This window comes from Diorhabda carinulata, chromosome 8 (assembly GCF_026250575.1).
Source record: "Diorhabda carinulata isolate Delta chromosome 8, icDioCari1.1, whole genome shotgun sequence".
Lineage (NCBI taxonomy): Eukaryota > Metazoa > Arthropoda > Insecta > Coleoptera > Chrysomelidae > Diorhabda > Diorhabda carinulata.
In genome coordinates this window covers 14,944,831-14,964,184 of record NC_079467.1, presented here as the reverse complement: position 1 = coordinate 14,964,184, position 19,354 = coordinate 14,944,831, and the positions used below count along the sequence as shown (strand labels likewise).

At 32.0% G+C, this 19,354-nt stretch overlaps 2 protein-coding genes across 2 annotated transcripts; one reads left to right on the top strand and one right to left on the bottom strand.

The window, feature by feature from the left end:
- Positions 1-2,932: 2,932 nt before the first annotated feature.
- LOC130897228 (inosine triphosphate pyrophosphatase) lies at positions 2,933-4,085 on the bottom strand. The gene has a single exon (XM_057805981.1). It carries the CDS (start codon positions 3,680-3,682, stop codon positions 3,098-3,100), a length of 585 nt encoding a protein of 194 aa, XP_057661964.1. The 5' UTR covers positions 3,683-4,085; the 3' UTR covers positions 2,933-3,097.
- Positions 4,086-4,141: 56 nt separating this feature from the next.
- LOC130897227 (splicing factor 3B subunit 2) lies at positions 4,142-17,714 on the top strand. The gene is made up of 11 exons (XM_057805980.1): positions 4,142-4,319; positions 4,371-4,449; positions 4,611-4,882; positions 7,419-7,627; positions 7,698-7,890; positions 11,043-11,219; positions 11,281-11,513; positions 14,453-14,807; positions 14,912-15,156; positions 15,239-15,539; positions 17,563-17,714. The coding sequence occupies exons 1-11, from the start codon at positions 4,302-4,304 to the stop codon at positions 17,626-17,628; spliced, it is 2,148 nt and encodes a 715-aa protein (XP_057661963.1). The 5' UTR covers positions 4,142-4,301; the 3' UTR covers positions 17,629-17,714.
- Positions 17,715-19,354: the final 1,640 nt, after the last annotated feature.

Here is a 19,354-nt window from a genome sequence, read left to right as displayed (position 1 = left end):
AATTCCATATCCGAGCTAAGTCGAATTAAATTGAAAAATTATAAATTTTATTAAAATATAGGTAAAGCGTTTTGAAGAGACTAGTTCAACGCTTAAACCACAAGCAAACGGTGGTCATAGAACATCTAGGACCGAAGATAATATTGAGAGTGTTATGCAATCCCAGAAATATGGAATGAAGATTGAGCTTAGACGAGTGCGCATCTACATTTCAAGGGACGCCGTGGAGCCTCCATTTTCATCTTTAATGAGTTACAGCGTTGTCATGAAATTATGAGGCAGCTGTGTCAAAACGATCAGATTTCCCAAAAAGGAGTCATAAAGTAATGGTAAACTAAATGATACCAATATTGAATGTTTTTAAATTTTGGTTGTTGTTACAGCTGATTCGGTGTTAAAAATTATTAGTACATTATTAAATCTAGCAGCACTAAATTGCACATACTGGTAAATGTACAACGATTAAAATTAAAATGCCGACTACACTTTGTAAGAAGTATAATACCGATTTATTCACATTCACATTTTAACGTGTTGCTTATCTTAATACTGTTATTACGTATTTCAGCATATCACATTTTTTAAGCAAGTTCAGAAGTAAAGTCTAAAGCTTATAGATCACCGAATTTTTAAATTTGTCGCCGAAGCTAAGATCAATATAGCAGCTTACGACATTAGTAGTTTGCGCATGTTAACGCTTCTCTTCTTCACAGTTAATCTATTTTACAATTTTGACAATATGATTTTCTTTGATTGGGCTCATTTCCGTATCAATGTATCAATTGTAACCGTCAAAATTTTTTTTACTGGAATACAGTGAGAATCCCAAACAACAGAAACCAGTGCATAATCCTCGTGCAGGAAAATAATTTATCCTTTTTTTCTTTGATAATACGAAGGGGCAAGATGTCATTATTTGCTCATTCACATATTTTTCTTGCTGCTACGGCTGCTTTAATCTTCTGTTTTCAATACACGAATTTCATATTATCACACTCCATACTATTTATTATAAAACGTTGTGCGTCCTCAATAAACAATGATAAAGATAATAGAATTAGAGACTAGTCTTAAACAAGATATAACATGTTTTAATCGAGTCGTAGGAAATTCACATGTGAAAACCGACAATACATATGAAACACCCTTTGTAACTTTGAGACCTTGTACTTAGCGCTACTGCTACCTACCGGTGATCTGAAACGTGGCGGCCTGCTCTATTTACGGCCAGTTGTAGATTCGTTCGCAGTTTTATGCCTTTTTGAGTCAACTCGTTGTTCGATGGGCGTAGAACCAAGGATTTATTGTCTCTTAACAGGCTTTACCTGGACCTCCAAGTTGGAAGCTCTGGGTGAAGGAGATTTGAAGGTAGTGGCAGCTTTTAAGCTTTGGCCTTCCTTTGGGCCTTGTCAAAAGCTTGATAGAAACCAATGCTTTAGGGGTAGTAGTTTCCATGGCTTGTTTACTCAGAGCTGAATGCGATCATGGGGCGAAATTGTTTACAAAACTACGACTTTAGATAACAGAACGATTAAGCTACGACTAAAACTAAAGTATGATGATAAACTTATTATCACTGAAAAATTGGGAATATCAACATTCATATGCTTCATAGATGATAATCATGATATTTTGAATCAAGCCTGGCACGAAAAAAAATGTGTAAAAAAGAAGAACAATTCAGAGTCCTAAACGCAGCTGCAGCTATCATTATTATTAATAATATGCACAAATATTTGCCATATTATCATGACTGATGATTAAATTTCACATTTTTTCTTTAATTTAAATCTTTTCAATCCCCACTAATTTCCATTATTTTGCAATAGCTTCAAATTAAACATGATCACAACAGACTCGTGGAATAGGCCCCCTAGGGAATCAACGTTTAAAAAAACGCGCTAAGTACACTATGTCATAGGTGGCGTGGAAACGTGTGCATATTAAGCCGATTACAACTTTTACAACTTTTTGAATCATTACATCTCAGAAACGGTGGCTCGTAGGAGAAAAAGTATTCATACATTTTTTGTAGATAATTTTATGTTCTACAATTTTTGTCTCAGGTATTTTTGTGGTAAATCTTACTGCTTTACTGAAAATCGCGAAAAATTCATTTTTTGACCTTTGACATTGAAAAAAAATTTTCCATACACAGGTTTGATGAGGAACTTCCAAATTATATTTTTAATTATATTTTAAGCAATTTCACTGATTTTCAGCTTGATGGGAATTTCAACAACATGAATGGAAGATTTCTATAAAATTTATAACACCTATACAAAATGAAATATTAGAGGAATTATTTCCAGAAATAATTTTAAAAACCTATTCTACTATACAATTGACAATTTATTATCAAAAAATTTTTAAATTTGGCAATTTGTACTGATAACTGTTAAAAATTATCATTTTTTTAAATAAAATCAAGATTTTTATCCAAAATCATATTTATTGAATATAATTATTAATAACAATTTTTCAAAATTGTTACATGAAAAATTAGAAAAAATCTCAGTCTAACACTTTGATTACTCATTTGTCCATATTTTTTTTTCTGGAAATATGACATAAAAAGATTCAGTAAGTGATTCAAAGAAATTGAAAATATAATTAGAATTATTAACTACATTTAGCTCAAACTCAAACAAACTATTTAAAGTTTCACTGAAAAAAACTAGAATGCTTGCCACCTTTTATAGATAGATGCCTTACAATGCCTTGTACATACGCTCAAAATTCCCCAATTTTTTAATTTTTTCTGTTTCTTGAATAGGAAGCAATTGATTGGTACTCAAGGTACCTCGTTTGAGTGTAAGCTTATGAGCATACCTGCCTCAAGAGACAAGGTTATTGTTCAATTTTATCTTCAAAAATTATATACTTTATTTATCATTAAGTTGTCACTGCACCCTTTCAAAAAAACTAAGTATGGAATACAATATTTTATTTCGCATATAACGAATTGAATTTTGTACCTAACCTGACAATATCATTTTATTCCATCTGACCATTCTTGAAACTTTTCACCAAATATCATTTCCCAGTACAACTCTTTTATCACTTTTACACTTTTAGAATAAAACTAAAGATGCAGTCATTGTTCTAATTTGTCTTTAAAACTATTGGTAAAATAAGCTTTTAGCGAATCAAGTGCTTTATATCGATGTGATATCTTATTTTTCTCTGATTTGGGCATTTCTGCATACGTCACATTATACCCTTCTGGTTCAAAGCATGAATCCCAACCAAAATCTCTTGGTCCTCTTGGGCTGACAATGGTACCATTCGTTATTCCTTGAAACAGTATAACTTCATCTTCTGCACCTCCGGGATGATAAGCAAATGTACATACTGCTTTTGCAGATTTATCATCAAATCCATGTAGCATTTGATGCAAGCCTTCTGGACCTAATTTTTCCAAAAACCATTTTATATAGGGACCTGGCAAACCTTTTAACGAATTAAAACATAAAGCTGTGTCTTCTACGATAACGGGGCCTAATACTTGTTTATGTGCTTCTTTGGCTTTAAGGATTGATATTTCATCAAGTTCCCCTTGTAACTCTGGTAAATCCAATTTCTTATTAATTACCTGCCTAGGAAATTCTGAGCCTAAAATTTGAATTACTTCTTCCAATTTTTTAACATTACCAGTAACAAAAGTAATCGGCTTTAACATCTTGGTCCTTTAAAAATATGAATTGAGGTTAAGTTACGTGAAGTTAGAGCATTGAACTATATCATATAGTTCAATGGCTCAGAGTTGATTTTTATCGAGCAGAATACGTGATAATAAAGTTACAATTTCATTTCAACGCTCGACGCTTAAGCCTCAAAATACTAAAATATACCAACTTTGTCGATAGATAATTTATTCAATAATGGCTCGATTAAATTCTTAGTTTAAATAAGTGAAAAAAAATACTATAAAATATTTACCTAGTAGTTCATTATACTTTTCAGAACACTGGTAAATATGGGTTACAGTTTTTTTCTATACTACGCGATTTTTAAAACAATGTTTAGTTTTGACAATGCATTAATTTAAGATAATGATCCAGTCAAAATTGTACCACGTGGCCTTATTTGACGCTCCAAGTCAGCGTCGAACGTCAACATGAAATTGCACCCTAACAAATATTAGCCTATTGTCAAAATATGACGTATGTCAAACTTTAGACCATACAAAAACGAATAATGTACCGCTAGTACGATGGTTAGGTTATGTTAGGATTGTTTGTAATATAAAATCAACATTTACATTACATTCAGAAAATTAACATATTAAAATAATTTCAATGGAGGAACAAGCAAATGTAAGTATATTTTCACTCAATTGATATCCATTTATAACGTCAAATTTGCAGGCAGGAGCACCACCAGGTATGGGTCCTCCACCCAGTTTTGGACCACCAGGCACTCAGGGATGGCCTAATGATGAGTTTTGTAAGTAAAAGGTTTCCTCAATTTATATTTAGTATGAATTGTGTTAGGTAATTACTGCATTAGGTACATAAATGTTTTCATAGTATTTGAATTATGAAGCATCATTTATTATTACTTTTGTTAAAGGAATAATTTACATTCTACTGATTTCATCATTCTAGCTCCACTAGGACCGCCTCCAACTATGGAACAATCTTCACCAGTAAATGAGAAACAACTACCTTCCTTATTAACTTTAAAGGTGGATCCCCCTGAACAGTTAACAGAAAATACATCTGAAGTGGTTTTACCACAAGCTTTAGAAGATGTATTGGCTTTAAAAAATCAAAGACAACTGGAGCTTGGAACTGAAATTGATGTAAATAATGAAAATCAACAGCATCAAAATAAGGAATCGGAACGAGAACCTTTGTGGGAAAAAGATGATAATGTGGTGAGTTCAACTAAATACATTTTCTTATAAAGAAACATTTCACATTTATACTATAATGAATGCAAAGAATCTAGTGTTTATGGTAAATAAATATCTATTCCATTTTTTTGTGATAATTCCCAAGATATTTGTTTAAATGATATGGTTTACAAGGTTATAACAATGTCTTATGAAATTTGAGGTAGCTAATGTAGTTACTTTGATGAAAATAAATATAGTATCCATCCACATAGTTTTCCAATTATGGCAAAATACGTAACCATTTTTTCAAAATATAGGACTTTTTAGTAGATCTATAAAAGGGGAATATCCACTATGCTTTGCTTTACTATACACTACTGGTCAATACTTTTTGTCTACCCTAATATCCATTCTTTAAATTTCAAAATAATACACTTTAACAAGTTTCTTTTTCATATTGTCAGCAAAGGTTGAAATGGTGTCTTACATATGAAAAATAAAAGTGTCTTGCAAGTACTGGCTGATTTATTTATTATTTTTTAACTGAATTATTTCTTTGGTGTTTATGATTGTAGTTTAGCCCCAGTTAGTCCTGTGAGATGCAATAATGTGCAATACTTTTTGGGCCAACATTTTTATGTTCATATACGACTTGTTTTCTCTCTCGCAAATTCAGATTTTTAATTTTTAAAATGGATAAATGAAGGAACTGTCGGCTGAAACTTTTATGAAGCAGCTTTCAAGTCCCTCAAGCTAGCATTGTCAAAACAGTGAAACCACCTTTAAAATGTAGTGCTTTTTGTTACAAAGAAAAGAATTTTGCTGCTGTTAGAGCTTTTCCAAAACAGTAGATAATGTCAGCTTATGAAAAAAGTAGTATTGTAATTAGAATTTGTTAACAAACAAAATCTGAGGTATATTAAATTTGTTTATAGTAAGTTGCTTTGCATAGAGTTACTTATGAGTGGAAAAAAATAAGTGGGAGAAAGTATTTTACTCATGATTGACCTAGTAAAACTAATGTATAAGTCAACACGAAATGGGCAAACCTCAGTTCACTTTCAGACTTTGTAAAAGAAAACTTGGTTTTAGAATCGTGTGTGTTGGTAGAGTGGTAATGTAAATGTGTTTGATATAAAATCTCCAATACTTCCAGAAATTACCACTTAGTTAATAAATAGGTTGCTATCAATTCAAACGTAATTCTCAATCATTAAAAAAAATTCTTGAAAGATTTAACACTTCCAGTAACTTAACCATGTTCAAAGATTTTTCATTAAACTAAAGTATGCTTTGGAACTCACATAGAGTTGCAGCTAATTCAGCTGAAAAATTTTATAGTTCTAAGAAATATCACTTAATTATCAGAATATCACTTTTATCGTGTCAGTGGAGAGTCAATTCAAATATCCCACAGAATTTGATATAATTAATAATATCTGACAAAACATATATATCTATTCTTTGAGACATTTTCATTGTTACTTTGTATATTTATCCAATAATCAGAATCTATTTGACCCATAATATTGGTTGGATATAATTATGCATATTCCATGCAATTATAAATATGGCTTTTGTAGTATTTGTGTCTTTTTTATCTTAAACTTGAATGCTATAAATTGCTGACCCATAATTCTATCCAATCTTTATAGCCGCCAAAATGTCAACAATAAAAATAGTATGCTATTTTGATTATAACCACAAATCTATTCATTTTTGGCATAAATATTTTATGTAAATTTTCTTGTGGAGCTTTTTCCTCTTACAACAGTTTTTCTATAATAATTGCATTGACATGCTTTTTGTTTACATGGCTATTACCAAGTATGACTTAAATCTCAGCTGTGGAAAATCTATTCTGATGTTTATGCTGATACATAAAAGTACTCAGAAAGAAGTAAATATTTGATAATCCTAGAAAAACGAGCAATGGCGTTGCTATTCACAAGTATGAATGGAGTATCACCCATTATAGACCTATGCCAAATCAATTGCTATGTTTTTATTCTGAAGAATTGATGTTTACTTTGGTATCATTGTAATCACACACTGATGTTCAAGTGACAGAATGAGTGTGAAAGAAAATGGCTTCGAAACAAGCCCATCAGCCACAGAATTTTTTAATGTTTTTTCTGCATCCAAAGTTATTTAATTAATAATAGTTTGTAAGTGAAAGTAACAAGGGATAAATTTGAAAATGGGTGTTATTTGAGGATTGTGAAGCGTTATCTTAGAGTTTTCGCCAGGATGCGTACATTTTATCTTTTATTGAATCAATTTAATAATTTCCTGTATATACGTTACAAAAAACTCCATTAACTACTGAATCTTTTGGTATTCAATTAGCTTTTTTGTTACCTATATTCCAATATGTTCCTTAACACAAATAAATGTCACACTCAAATTCAATACACATGATTTTAGCTTTATCTTTGTCTCTTTTCTCTCTATTTAATCTCTCTACTATTTTTTAATTCATTATTGTACTTTTAGTTACTTAATTCTTTCTGTTGTTTCAATAATTTATTGTAGTGAAAAAATTGTTTAACTTATACTTGATTGTTGTTTTTAGGATACAGTAATAGATACTGAAGTAGAACCACTGAAACAACAAAAGGAAAAAGAAATCAAAGACAAAGTTAGTAAAAATAAGAAGAAAAAAAGAAGAAAAAAGAACAGGAAAAACAGAGAAAATGAGGAAAAGAAGGAAAGGGAAAAGGGTAACGAAGATAAAGATAAAGAAGCTGGTATGGAAAATGACCTACAAGATGTTGAAATAGAGTGAGTTATAATTTTATTCTATAGAATAGTCTCTACCATTTAGAAATTAAAATTAATCTCAACATTCTAGATATGTACAAGAAACGATTGGATTACACGAACTGGCTCCTCAGTATAGGCAATTTTATAGTATTTTTGAATCATTCAAAATATCTGAACAAAAAGCTGACATTGCTCCCCCGACACTTGCAATGCCCACATCATTGTCCAGTAAAACAGCTCTAGCAAATGATGATTTTGAAGATGCTGATGAATCAGAAGATGTAAGTACATGTAAATATACCTATTATAATATTAATATTTGTCTTTATTTCATACAATTAAAAAAACTTGATTGTAGTTTGAGTTCACATTTATTGGATCAGTAAAAATTCTCTCTTTCCCTTACTGATCGAGTAGTTTGATATTAGCAGTACAAAATATTGCTTTAATTTCAAAATTACCAAAAAAAAATTTGTAATATACTATAATTGATAGATATAACCATGAAATTAGTATGTCTATCCACAAATTAAGGATAAAAGTAAATAACAAGCCACTCGATGTCTAAATAAGAATACAAACACCTAGCTCTATGAAGACCCCAGCTGGGTGACAGTCAAGAGAGCCAGACTCAGATAGCTAGGCAACTTGGAACGAATGCCTGAGGAGCAGGGGGTGAACAAAGCGAGGATCTTTGGGAGCTAGGTGTGAGAGGGTGGAGACGCCGAGCGTTGAACCTGATGACTGGAGGAATGGGGTGCACGAAGCCAAAGCTCTCTGTGGCCTTAGTGCCAGTGGTTGTAGTAGTACTATATTTTTTAATAATTTGATGTTTTTCAAGAGTTTTTAGGCCGCAATTGTATAAATAAACTATAATATTATTGATTTTTATTTAAAAGATTTGTTTTTAGACTTCCTATTTATTTTTAACATATGGCAACACTGTGTTGACAAAGTGATACTATGATCATGTACAAGTGCAAACCCGTATCGGAATCGCGTCAGGTACGGACGTGTTTCTGTGGCTTTATGGACGTGATTGTTTGTTTGAGAGTGTAATACTACTCAGTTATTAGTTTATTTTATATCCAGTGTCTCAGAACAAATTATTGGATAATTTTTATTATGGGTAGAAGAGGCGCTCTTCCACCAAGTGAAATTGTTGGAGTGAATGTACTTCTTGTGAATGCGAAAACATTTACAAACAGGAAAATATCACGAATATTGAAGGTTTTTGAAGCTAGTGTACAACAAATAAAAAAGAAAACTGAATCAGGGGAAGAAGTTTCAATTTACTGGAGAAGTCAGGCAATTTCTCTAAAAATCTGGAAAATTTTCAATTAGGATTATTTGAAATTAATAATAATTAATAAAACTACTAGAATTTTTTCGTTTCCTTCGAATGAGATTGAAAAATTGGCGCGCATACGATCATACCATCTAGCGTACTTTTTATTGTACTATTCAGTACTGTTTTATCTTTCGGAAATGTGTGTGTAAAAAATACCAGCTGATCATTGAGCAACTTAACCTTACAAAAGTGAGGAAGAATATTATGCTTATCACTTTATATATATAAAATCTATAGATTTAAAAAAATCTGAAAATTTTATTTTTTATAATGACATAAACATTGGTTGTGCGACAAAAAGAGCTATCAAAAAATGCAAAAACATTAAAGAACCTGATGTTCTAGAATTTACAAAAGATTGCCGTCAAGCATATATTGCATTGACTGAAAAATTATTTGAACGATCTCCAATAAACTACAAATTAATGAAAGGAATTTCTTGTTTAGATCCAAATGTCGCACAAAATTTAGATATCTGAGCAAAACGTTTGTCAATTTCGCTTGATATTTTAATCGAAAATAATTGGATAAGCGGGGTTGACGCTGATATAGCTACGCCAGATGATTTTAAAGAATTGATTAAATACATTAAAATTATTTTTACATTTTTTCATGGTAACTCATCTCTTGAACGAGGATTTTCTATTGATAAAGACTGCTTAATTGAAAATCCTCAAGAAGATTCGCAAGAAGATTCGCTTATCCCCCAAAGATTAATTTATGATAAATTGATAAATGAAAATATTGAAATATCGAATAGTCTGATTCAGTGTTAAGTATTTAAGAAGCCGTTATGAAGAAAAATAAAAAAAAAGAAAAAAGAAAGAATTAGATGACTTTAATAGTAAGAATAAATATTTAAAGAAACAGCAATTGAATAATCTTTTAGATAAAAAGAAAGCTCTAGTCGTCGAGATATTCATCCATAGATGATGAAATTGAAAAATAAATAATAAATGAATAATTATAACATAAAGAATATATATGTATTACATATGCTATTTAGTTTTTTTCAAATAAATTCAATAAATATAAATAAAATGAAAGTGTTATGGTAATTTCTTATTTACTACACTTTTCCTAAGTAATATTCTTTATATACAGTTATCTATTAATCATACATATAATCGAATATTTTTAAACTTAGTCAGGAAATTTTAAAATTAGACCTCTGGAAAACCTGGAAAAGTCAGGGAATTTTATTTTAAAAACTCTGTGGTCACTATATGCTTTTCTCATGATTCTAAAATTGATTTGCTTGATTTTAGATTCAAAAGGTTTTATGTGCACATTATTATACATAGAACTAGGTTATCCTAAAATGTAAAACTTTCTAAATTTGTTACATACACCCTTGTAATATTAGGGTAGCGTCTAGTTAATCTTCCTATACCCAACAGATTTTGATGGTTAAGTAGTTACTTACACCTACACACACATCAAGCTCCATTGGGATTTTCCAAAAGTAAAGGGCATTGGACATTCACAAATAAGTTTTATTTCTAAAAAGCTGCCCGTTGTTTCTGTTCTACATTTACTACCTGTAATCGTACCTTTGACTATCTCCATGTTAGTCTTCTTGTTTCTATCAGCTCCATTTTTTCTAAAATTTGAAGATACCAAGTAACCCCTTAATGTGTGGCTTGAATACTATCTAATCCCCTTATATCATTGAAAATAAAGTGAAGACGATAAATTTTTATAGACATGAGAAACTTCTATTGGCAGTTAATTGAAAATGAACTAAAAGAAAAATAACACTCAGATCCTTTTGTTGACACAAATTCGGGTTATACGAAAAAAGGCTTCTCCTGCAGATAGTGTGTGATTATTAGATAGTAAATCGCCTCTTAAATAAACATGTTAGTTTTTATGTTGGGTAAAATAAATTTTTACGGAAATCCCTGGTGATTGAACTTACAAGTGAGGAATGAGAGCCCTAAAATCTTGGTATTACCAATTTTTATGTTCATCCAGTTAAATGTTCTCTTTTGGACTATTCGTTTGTTCAATAAAAGTTTATACTCGAAAGTATTATTTATATATCTATATTAATAAATCAAGAAATACATTTAATTTTAGAAAAAATATGAGGATAAAACAAAATTATCTAAAAGGAAGTTGAAGAAATTAACTAGGTTAAGTGTAGCAGAATTAAAACAACTAGTACAAAGACCGGATGTTGTAGAGATGCACGATGTCACCGCTAGAGATCCTAAATTGTTAGTTCAGTTGAAAGCACATAGGAATACCGTCCAGGTAAAACATTTTCTCTATTCATCATTTATCTGTAAACTGAAACTATACATTTTCTCCCTAGGTTCCAAGGCATTGGTGTTTTAAACGTAAATACTTGCAAGGAAAAAGAGGAATAGAAAAACCGCCCTTCAATCTTCCAGATTTTATTAAGAAAACCGGTATTATGGAAATGAGAGCATCATTACAAGATAAGGATGAATCCAAAACGTTGAAAGCTAAAATGCGTGAAAGAACCAGACCTAAACTCGGAAAAATTGATATCGATTACCAGAAACTCCATGATGCTTTCTTCAAGTAAGGTTTTTTCATATTTAGATTTTTATAGAAAATTGGATCTATATTGGGTTTTCCCAAAATTAGAATTCACTATTTTTCTTTCCTAGAAATAAACGTTTTATTTGTTTGGTGGTTTGTGCAACAAAATCTGGCCATTTCTCCTATAAGTCTATCGCTCGATTTTTCCAAAGTTGGTCTGTTGAACCATTACATTTCACATATAGGTAGAAGGTGGAATGAAATCTGATTACCCTCAGAAAAATTGTGAGTTTTCAAGTACCTACAGATCTAAAATACAATCTGTTGGAGAAAAGACCTATACAAAATGTAAATTAACGGTAGTGATGGTAATACAATGCAATTGAAAATATTTTATTTCTATCCCGAAAAAGAAACCAGGAACTAAGTTTGAATTTTTGGAACCGCTGGCGATATTCATACTGAACACTGTTTACACTACCACTACACCAAAACTCACAATTACACTGCCTAACGCGCGTATCGATAACCAAGTTATCGTCTTCTGACGTTTACCTTCAGTCTCTGAAGACGATAACTTGGTTATCGAAACGCGCGTCACACAGTGTAATTGTGAGTGGTAATGTAAACAGTGTGTTCAGTAAGAAACTAGGAGTTATAAGAATATATTGAACGAACAATAAATGATAATCTATTGATATTTTTCAGCTGTTCAGCATTAATAATTAATGTTTCAGTTGTTTCAAGGTCATGTTAATAGAAATTTGATTTTGTAGAAATTCTCATTAAATTATATGAATATAGAAGGGGCCCTAAAATTTCTATCTATGAGTGAAATCCTCTTCAACAAACCGGGGCAACTAGTGAATAAACGCTACGGAGCTCTCAGAAAAATTGATAACTGAAAATAATGATAATTACTTAATTTAAATAATAATAATTTAAGTAATACAACATTTTTTATTACTTATCCAAAGAAATACTTCTCAGTTGCCACGTAATAACTTTTTTAAAAACTTCAAACAAAATGCCAACGTTGAGTAAAGTTGACCGGTTGAATAATCCACCTACCTTCCTAATTCATGTTGTCACAATATTATTATTCATCTGGGATACAGGAACATGCTTGTGTCCTCTTTCGATTACCTACGTTATAATTCTGGTAAAGAAATTCACTGCATTTAGTCCAGCGCAATATGACTTTCCAAACTGTCTGCTTCTTTAGGGCGATTCCAATTGAATAACAACAATATACTATAATAGAGTGTGTATGGTTTTGGGTAAATTTCTTTTTAATTTTTGGAAACATGGCATAACATCTGAAAATTTTTACCATGATCCCCCACTGAGAAGCAGTTATTTTATTTGGTTTCTTACGTGATATATTGCATTTCTGATAGTGTACGAACAAGATCTACATAAGCTCAATTGAAGAAATTAATTATTAGTACTTTCTTGCCTTTTGAGGACATTTTTTCAAATTATGAATAATCAATTTATAGTGCAAATATAAATGAAAGAACAAATGTGAGCCAAAGACAAATCCTCACTGACACATTGTCACTATACAATGGAATATGAAGAGATAAACTAGTGGAGTTGAGTTTATCATAACTCCTCTCAAAGCTCCTTTTAAAAAAGAAAAAATATAGCATAAGTTACACTAGCCTCCATTTCGGATCTCCAGTTGGAAGCTGATCTGGAGGATCTTTAGCCTTCAGAATTCGATGTAATGTGGTTTAAAACAACGACTAGAAAAACAATAAAATTCTCAATTGCCCAAATAGATCAAGGTCTTTCTGGTCTGTAACAAAAGCACCAAGGGTTTTCTAAGTCAAAAATTCCACTGTTGACTGGAGAAGATCGCAGTGATCGCAAAAGAGAAGGCGGACTTGTTGAGTCGCATGTTTGCTTCAAATTCAATTCTTGATTCGTGGGGAAAACTACCACCCACCCTGTCTAGAGTTGGCGCATCTATGCTAGAAATAGAATTTCTCCACTGAGATCTGGCAAAACTTCTCAAAGGCTTAAACATCAATAAATCCACTGGTCTAGATGGAATACCACCAATGGTGCAAACTTTTTTCTCTATCATATAAAAGAGGTCATTTCCCTGCAGATTGGAAACTTTCTTGGGTACAACTAATACCAAAAAAAGAAAAACAGGTACTGCAGTTCAGGATTTGGTCCTACCTGGACAAAATATCGCCATCAGCATTCACTTGTTGGGTGTTGAGGTAGAAAGCAATATGTGCTGGCATAGTCACATGACCGATATATCCAAGGTAGCTTCACAAAAACTTAGAACCCTCTTTAAGACCAAAGAGCAATATACTCGACAACAACTTCTAATTCTCTATAAGGCCCAGACTCGTCCATCTTTGAAATATTGCTCGCACATTTGGATCTCGGCTTCCAAGCATACCCTGAAGATGCTGAACTCAATACAGAAGAGAGCAGTTCGACATATAAGCTATCCAGAGTTGACCAGAAACTTGGAGAGCTTATAACATAGAAGAAAGGTCTCCGACCTGACTTTGTTTTACCGATACTACCACGGCAAATGCTCTTCTGAGCTATCTAACATAATCCCGCCGAGATCAGTTTTTGCAAGATCTACTCGAGGCTCCAGAGTAGCAGACGCCTAGAACTTCAATTTATCGGGACTCATTCCTTTGGAGAAGTGCAAGCCTGTGGCTACAACCTACAGAAGTTTAAGATCAATATTCACAGGCATCTCCACTCGACAAGCACCACTCGAATTACTCGAGTGTAAAAGGTTTTACCCTCTTGAACTTGCTTCTTACAATAAAAAATTCAATAAATTGGTGTTGGTTAAATGATGTTTCACATTGCAATTCCCATATTCTGCAAAATAATTTACAATAATGTAACTGTAATGCAAATTAAATACTTAAAATTTTATTGCTGAAATTCAGCTGTTTTTGGTATTTTTTGTATAATCTAATTCTATTTAGGTGGCAAACAAAACCAAAGATGACAATCCATGGTGACCTGTATTATGAAGGAAAAGAATTTGAAACTAGACTAAAAGAAAAGAAACCTGGTGATCTCAGTGAAGAACTAAGGACTGCTCTTGGTATGCCCGTTGGTCCAAATGCTCACAAGGTACCTCCGCCATGGTTGATTGCTATGCAACGTTATGGGCCTCCACCGAGCTATCCCAATTTGAAAATTCCCGGATTAAATGCTCCTATTCCAGAAGGGTGCGCATTCGGATATCATGCAGGTGGTTGGGGTAAACCTCCCGTTGATGAAAATGGTAAACCGTTATATGGTGATGTATTTGGCACAAACACAAATAACATCGATGTAAGTTTATAACATTTTATATACGTCTAAAAAATAGTGAGTTGTTCAATAATTTTAGTTAAGTTTATATAAATATCTGATATACGAAGTTTAAAATTTTTTAGGATATTGGGGAAGATCCGAATATAGATAGATCTCTATGGGGAGCATTAGAATCCGAATCTGAGGAAGAAAGTGAGGAAGAGGAGGAAGAAGAGGAGAAAGAAGCACCAGCTCCTGATGAGTCTGGTCTTGTAACACCAGCTGAAGGTCTAGTTACACCAAGCGGCATTTCCAGTATACCAGCAGGAATGGAAACACCTGAAACAATCGAACTAAGAAAGAAGAAGATTGAAAACGAAATGGAAGGGTAAGTTTACAATGGTTATTTCAAACACTACAATTCTTTTAGTTACTGCTATAGACTTTTCAAATTATTTATTTATTTACAGCAATGAAACTCCAGTCTTATATCACATCATTCCTGAAAAACGTAATGAGAGAATTGGAAATGCCATGATGGCGAGTGCTCACACTTACGATATGACCAATGTAGGCACTGTAGGAGCTCCAATAAGCAAAAGAACCACAGATCGTGAAGGTATGGTCGAATTGGCGCTTGATCCTTCCGAATTGGATATGGATAGTGATGCTATGGCTGTAAGATATGAACAGCAGATGAGGGAAAACCAGAGTCAATTACAAAAAGAAGATCTAAGCGATATGTTAGCAGAACATGTTGCAAAACAAAAGGTTACTTCTTCTCTTATTTTATTATCGTCGTTTTTGTTTTAAGCAAAATCTAATTAGTAATCAGCTAAGAAAAGTTTAGTACTTTATTTGATTATTATATTTATATATATCAAACATTTGTTTAACAACTGCAGAAGATTAGAAAAATAATTATACTAGTTAAATGTTTGCAGTATTATTTTTGCTTTAAACATGCTTTTCACCCTCAAAAGCTAATTTTCGATCAAACTATTTACTACTAAATAGAAACTTCCTAATCTAAGACAGCTTTATTCTTTATCTACAGGATTCAACATCCTTCTTCTTTTATTGTCTTTATTTAGTAGATATATGTTCTATTCAATCTACTTATGCTTACACATAATGGACAAGCCTAGGGGAATTTTTAATATTAATAAAACTGAATATTAGTTTGCTGGAAAGGTTATAATAACAGGTAACTACGACTTTGCAAAATAAGCTACTGTCTGGGTATGTGGCTTATCTTTTCTGGCTTTAAAAACCATAAATATAAGTATAGTAGTTTTTTATGGATTGCCTCGTACTCACAAAAGAGATGTTAGGCGGTTTCCTTTGGTTCTTTACCGAAACGACAAGAGCTGTCGGAAGTTTCTCCGATGTTCTTCAGATGAGAGTGTCTTTCAATGAAAAGGCCTTTTGAAATAAATTGGTGGAATAAGAAATCTATCTTTTCAATTGTTTTAGATCTGGGGTCTTATTCCATATTTTTAATTTGTTCTCGTTTTGGTGGAGAATGATTCGTCTTCTGCGATTGGTTTTTCTGATGCTGTTGTACCATTCAAAACTAACCGTTCTATGTTGCTCTAATTCAACGGTGGCGACATGTCCAGTTAATTCGAAAAAACAGGTGATCATTTGCTTCAAAGTGCTTCGTGCTCGAACAACTTTTGTTGGACTTGGCTCATCTTGAAAAACCCATATAGTCAATTGTTGTTAAGTTTCGGGTTTATATGCATAGATCCTTTATTCGTCTCCTTTCATGATCTTACAGACATCACCGCGATGCAATCAAAACACTAATAAAGCATATATGGTCAAATGGAATACATCTCTGGGATTCACTAAGAACAACATAAAGATGCAGCCTTTTCAATCCAAAATATTAAGATCGCTGACTAAAGCTCCCTAAGATAATCCCAACTATGTACTTAATTTTCCAACATTTATTTAAGAATGTGCCAAACGAACTAATTGCATATCCCTTTACCCATCAGCAAATGGAAAGACTGGGACTACCCCACAGCATTTTTTGCACCAATCGACACGAGCTTTTTTTGAGTTATTGTCAAATTATACAGTATTCAATGCGAACAAATCTTTACAGCTAAATGTTTATGCAATATTGAGTGAAACTAATGCCCAAGTATGTTTCGATCTCGCGATTTGTCACATGACGATCTTACACAGAGCATCGATGTTTTCTGGTACAACAGCCGGTTTTTAACGACCTTCACAAATCTCATCCTGTAGCGAAGTGCGACCACGATTGAATTCGGAAAACAAGCTTGAGATTGTGCTTTTCATCTCCAAAAGTTGAAGCAAGTTGATCGGCACACGGCTGTTGGTTTAATCCACGTCGAAAGTCATCGGACGAAAATGTTTGCAATTTAATTCCATTTTTTTACCAAGATGATCGTTTATGAAGGCAATCTCAGATTTGACATATTCACATCAGTGTGGTCAAATCTTAAGTAGCAACTCTCGTATTTTCAATTCCATTTTTTGGTATTGCAGTCATCCACATATCGGCAAATTTGCTGATGACAGTTTCCTCAAGATCTTCCATTACTAATTGTGCTCTTGATATGGATGCTCTCCTAGCACAGCACAGCTAATTTATTTATATATTTTATTTTATAAATTGTATGGCAAAATAGAAGTTCCAAAAAGATTAAATTTTTGTTTTGAATAAGAATCTCCGGTTATATTTTTAATTTTACAATAATATTCGGTGACTTATTTAGTAACAAATTTTATTAACAAATCTTAATATTTTTTACAGAGTAAGAGAAAGCGACAACAGCAAGATACAAAACAAACAAAGAAATACAAGGAATTCAAATTTTAAGGTTTTGTACATTTTTTGTGTTGTGGGGCTCTTAACAACATTATTTGTAGATTTTAATGATCCAATAAATATAATGAGTGGTAAAATTTTATTTCTAAATCAATATATACTTATGTGTTTCGATTTTCATTATTTCCAGTAACCTACTGTCAAGCCTTGAAGCAAAACTAAATAAATTTACAATACATGATTTTGGAAAAAGGCCGGCTTTACAACAACGCAAAAACTATTATTTTTTTTTCTTTCACAAAATACTTTAAGACATAATTAATAATTGATCCAACACAATAAAAAATTTGACAAATGATTGGTTTTAAAAATATATCACAAATAGAAATGAATTTATTCATCTTTGCTCAAACCTAATGGATTTATATTGTTTCGCTCAAATCTCTAATAATTTGTTAGTAGATAGAAAATTGTTTAAAGAGTAAAACCAAAACTTTTAATAGAGTTCCATAAAGTATGAAAATCTTTAAACATCCAAATCCAGGACTAGTTATTGAATTGTAATACATAAAACCTCAATATAGCAACCTCGATTTAACAAATTTTTCGTAACCCTCAAGTTCGAAATCTAGTAGATTAATAAGTATAACAAGAGATTAGAAACATTAGCATTTCATTCATTATACAAAAATTTTAAAAAATATATCATCTGTTATTTTAAATCACTGTCTTCGTCATAGATCTCATTCATTCCCATTATATGTGAAGGATTTATACAGCTATTGCCATTGCATTCTAAGCAGGTTACAGTGCAATTTAATCCACTTTTCAGTATTGTTTTCTGAACGTTGACATGAATATTTTATCACTAGCTGGATAAATTTTATTCTCATACACCTTTGTCCAGATGTGTTGTAAACTTTCACCAGCATACTTGAAATGCGATATTCTCTTCCATATTGCTATTTTTTAAAGCATATTTTTATATTAGTTCCAAATCTACTAGAAAATACAGTATTATCGTTATAATGCTTCATTAGTCTCGCTTCTATTGTATCATTAGGAATATGACTAGTTTTTGAAATCTTTTTTTTTCAAATTTATTCCATTCTTGCCTTTACTTATATTTCTACAGGATGAATTTGTTTCTCTTCCTGGATCGAATTTTTTGAATGTGTATCAGAATCCATGTGATATTTAGGTCCCTGAGCTATTAAATCACACCGACATTTTTTTTAGTAATGTGGTTACATGGCTGATTTTTTGCCTCAAATATTTGTTCTTTCTTTACATCATTTCATCACCTTCCTTTCCACAGTTAGAACAACTAAGTTTCTAATCGATATCAATTGAAGCAGCCACACAACAAAAGTGGACAGCTCTGCATAAAAAGCCGCAAGTTGAGGCTCTTATATTCAACGCATGTAAAAGTTTTCCAGATAGCTACAATGAAGTGAAGAAGTTGGCATTATCCAAACTTTATGAAACCAAGCAAAGCCATCGCTTAAATTTGTTTTCCCAATTGTTTATTGTTTTTTATTCTAAGTACAAGTAACATTGTTTGATAAAGTTTATATTTTCTACCTGAATACCCATGCAAAGCCATCGCTCCCATTGAATTTATTCCAATTGTTTGTTATTGAAGTACAAGTTAGGGTTGTGAGTGAATGGTTAATTGTTTTAATTTTTTTGACTTAAATAATAGGTAATTTTTGGCTCTCCTGACGACTCAAGTGGTTACCAACCCCTGGTTTATATGATTAAGTTGCTATCGTGT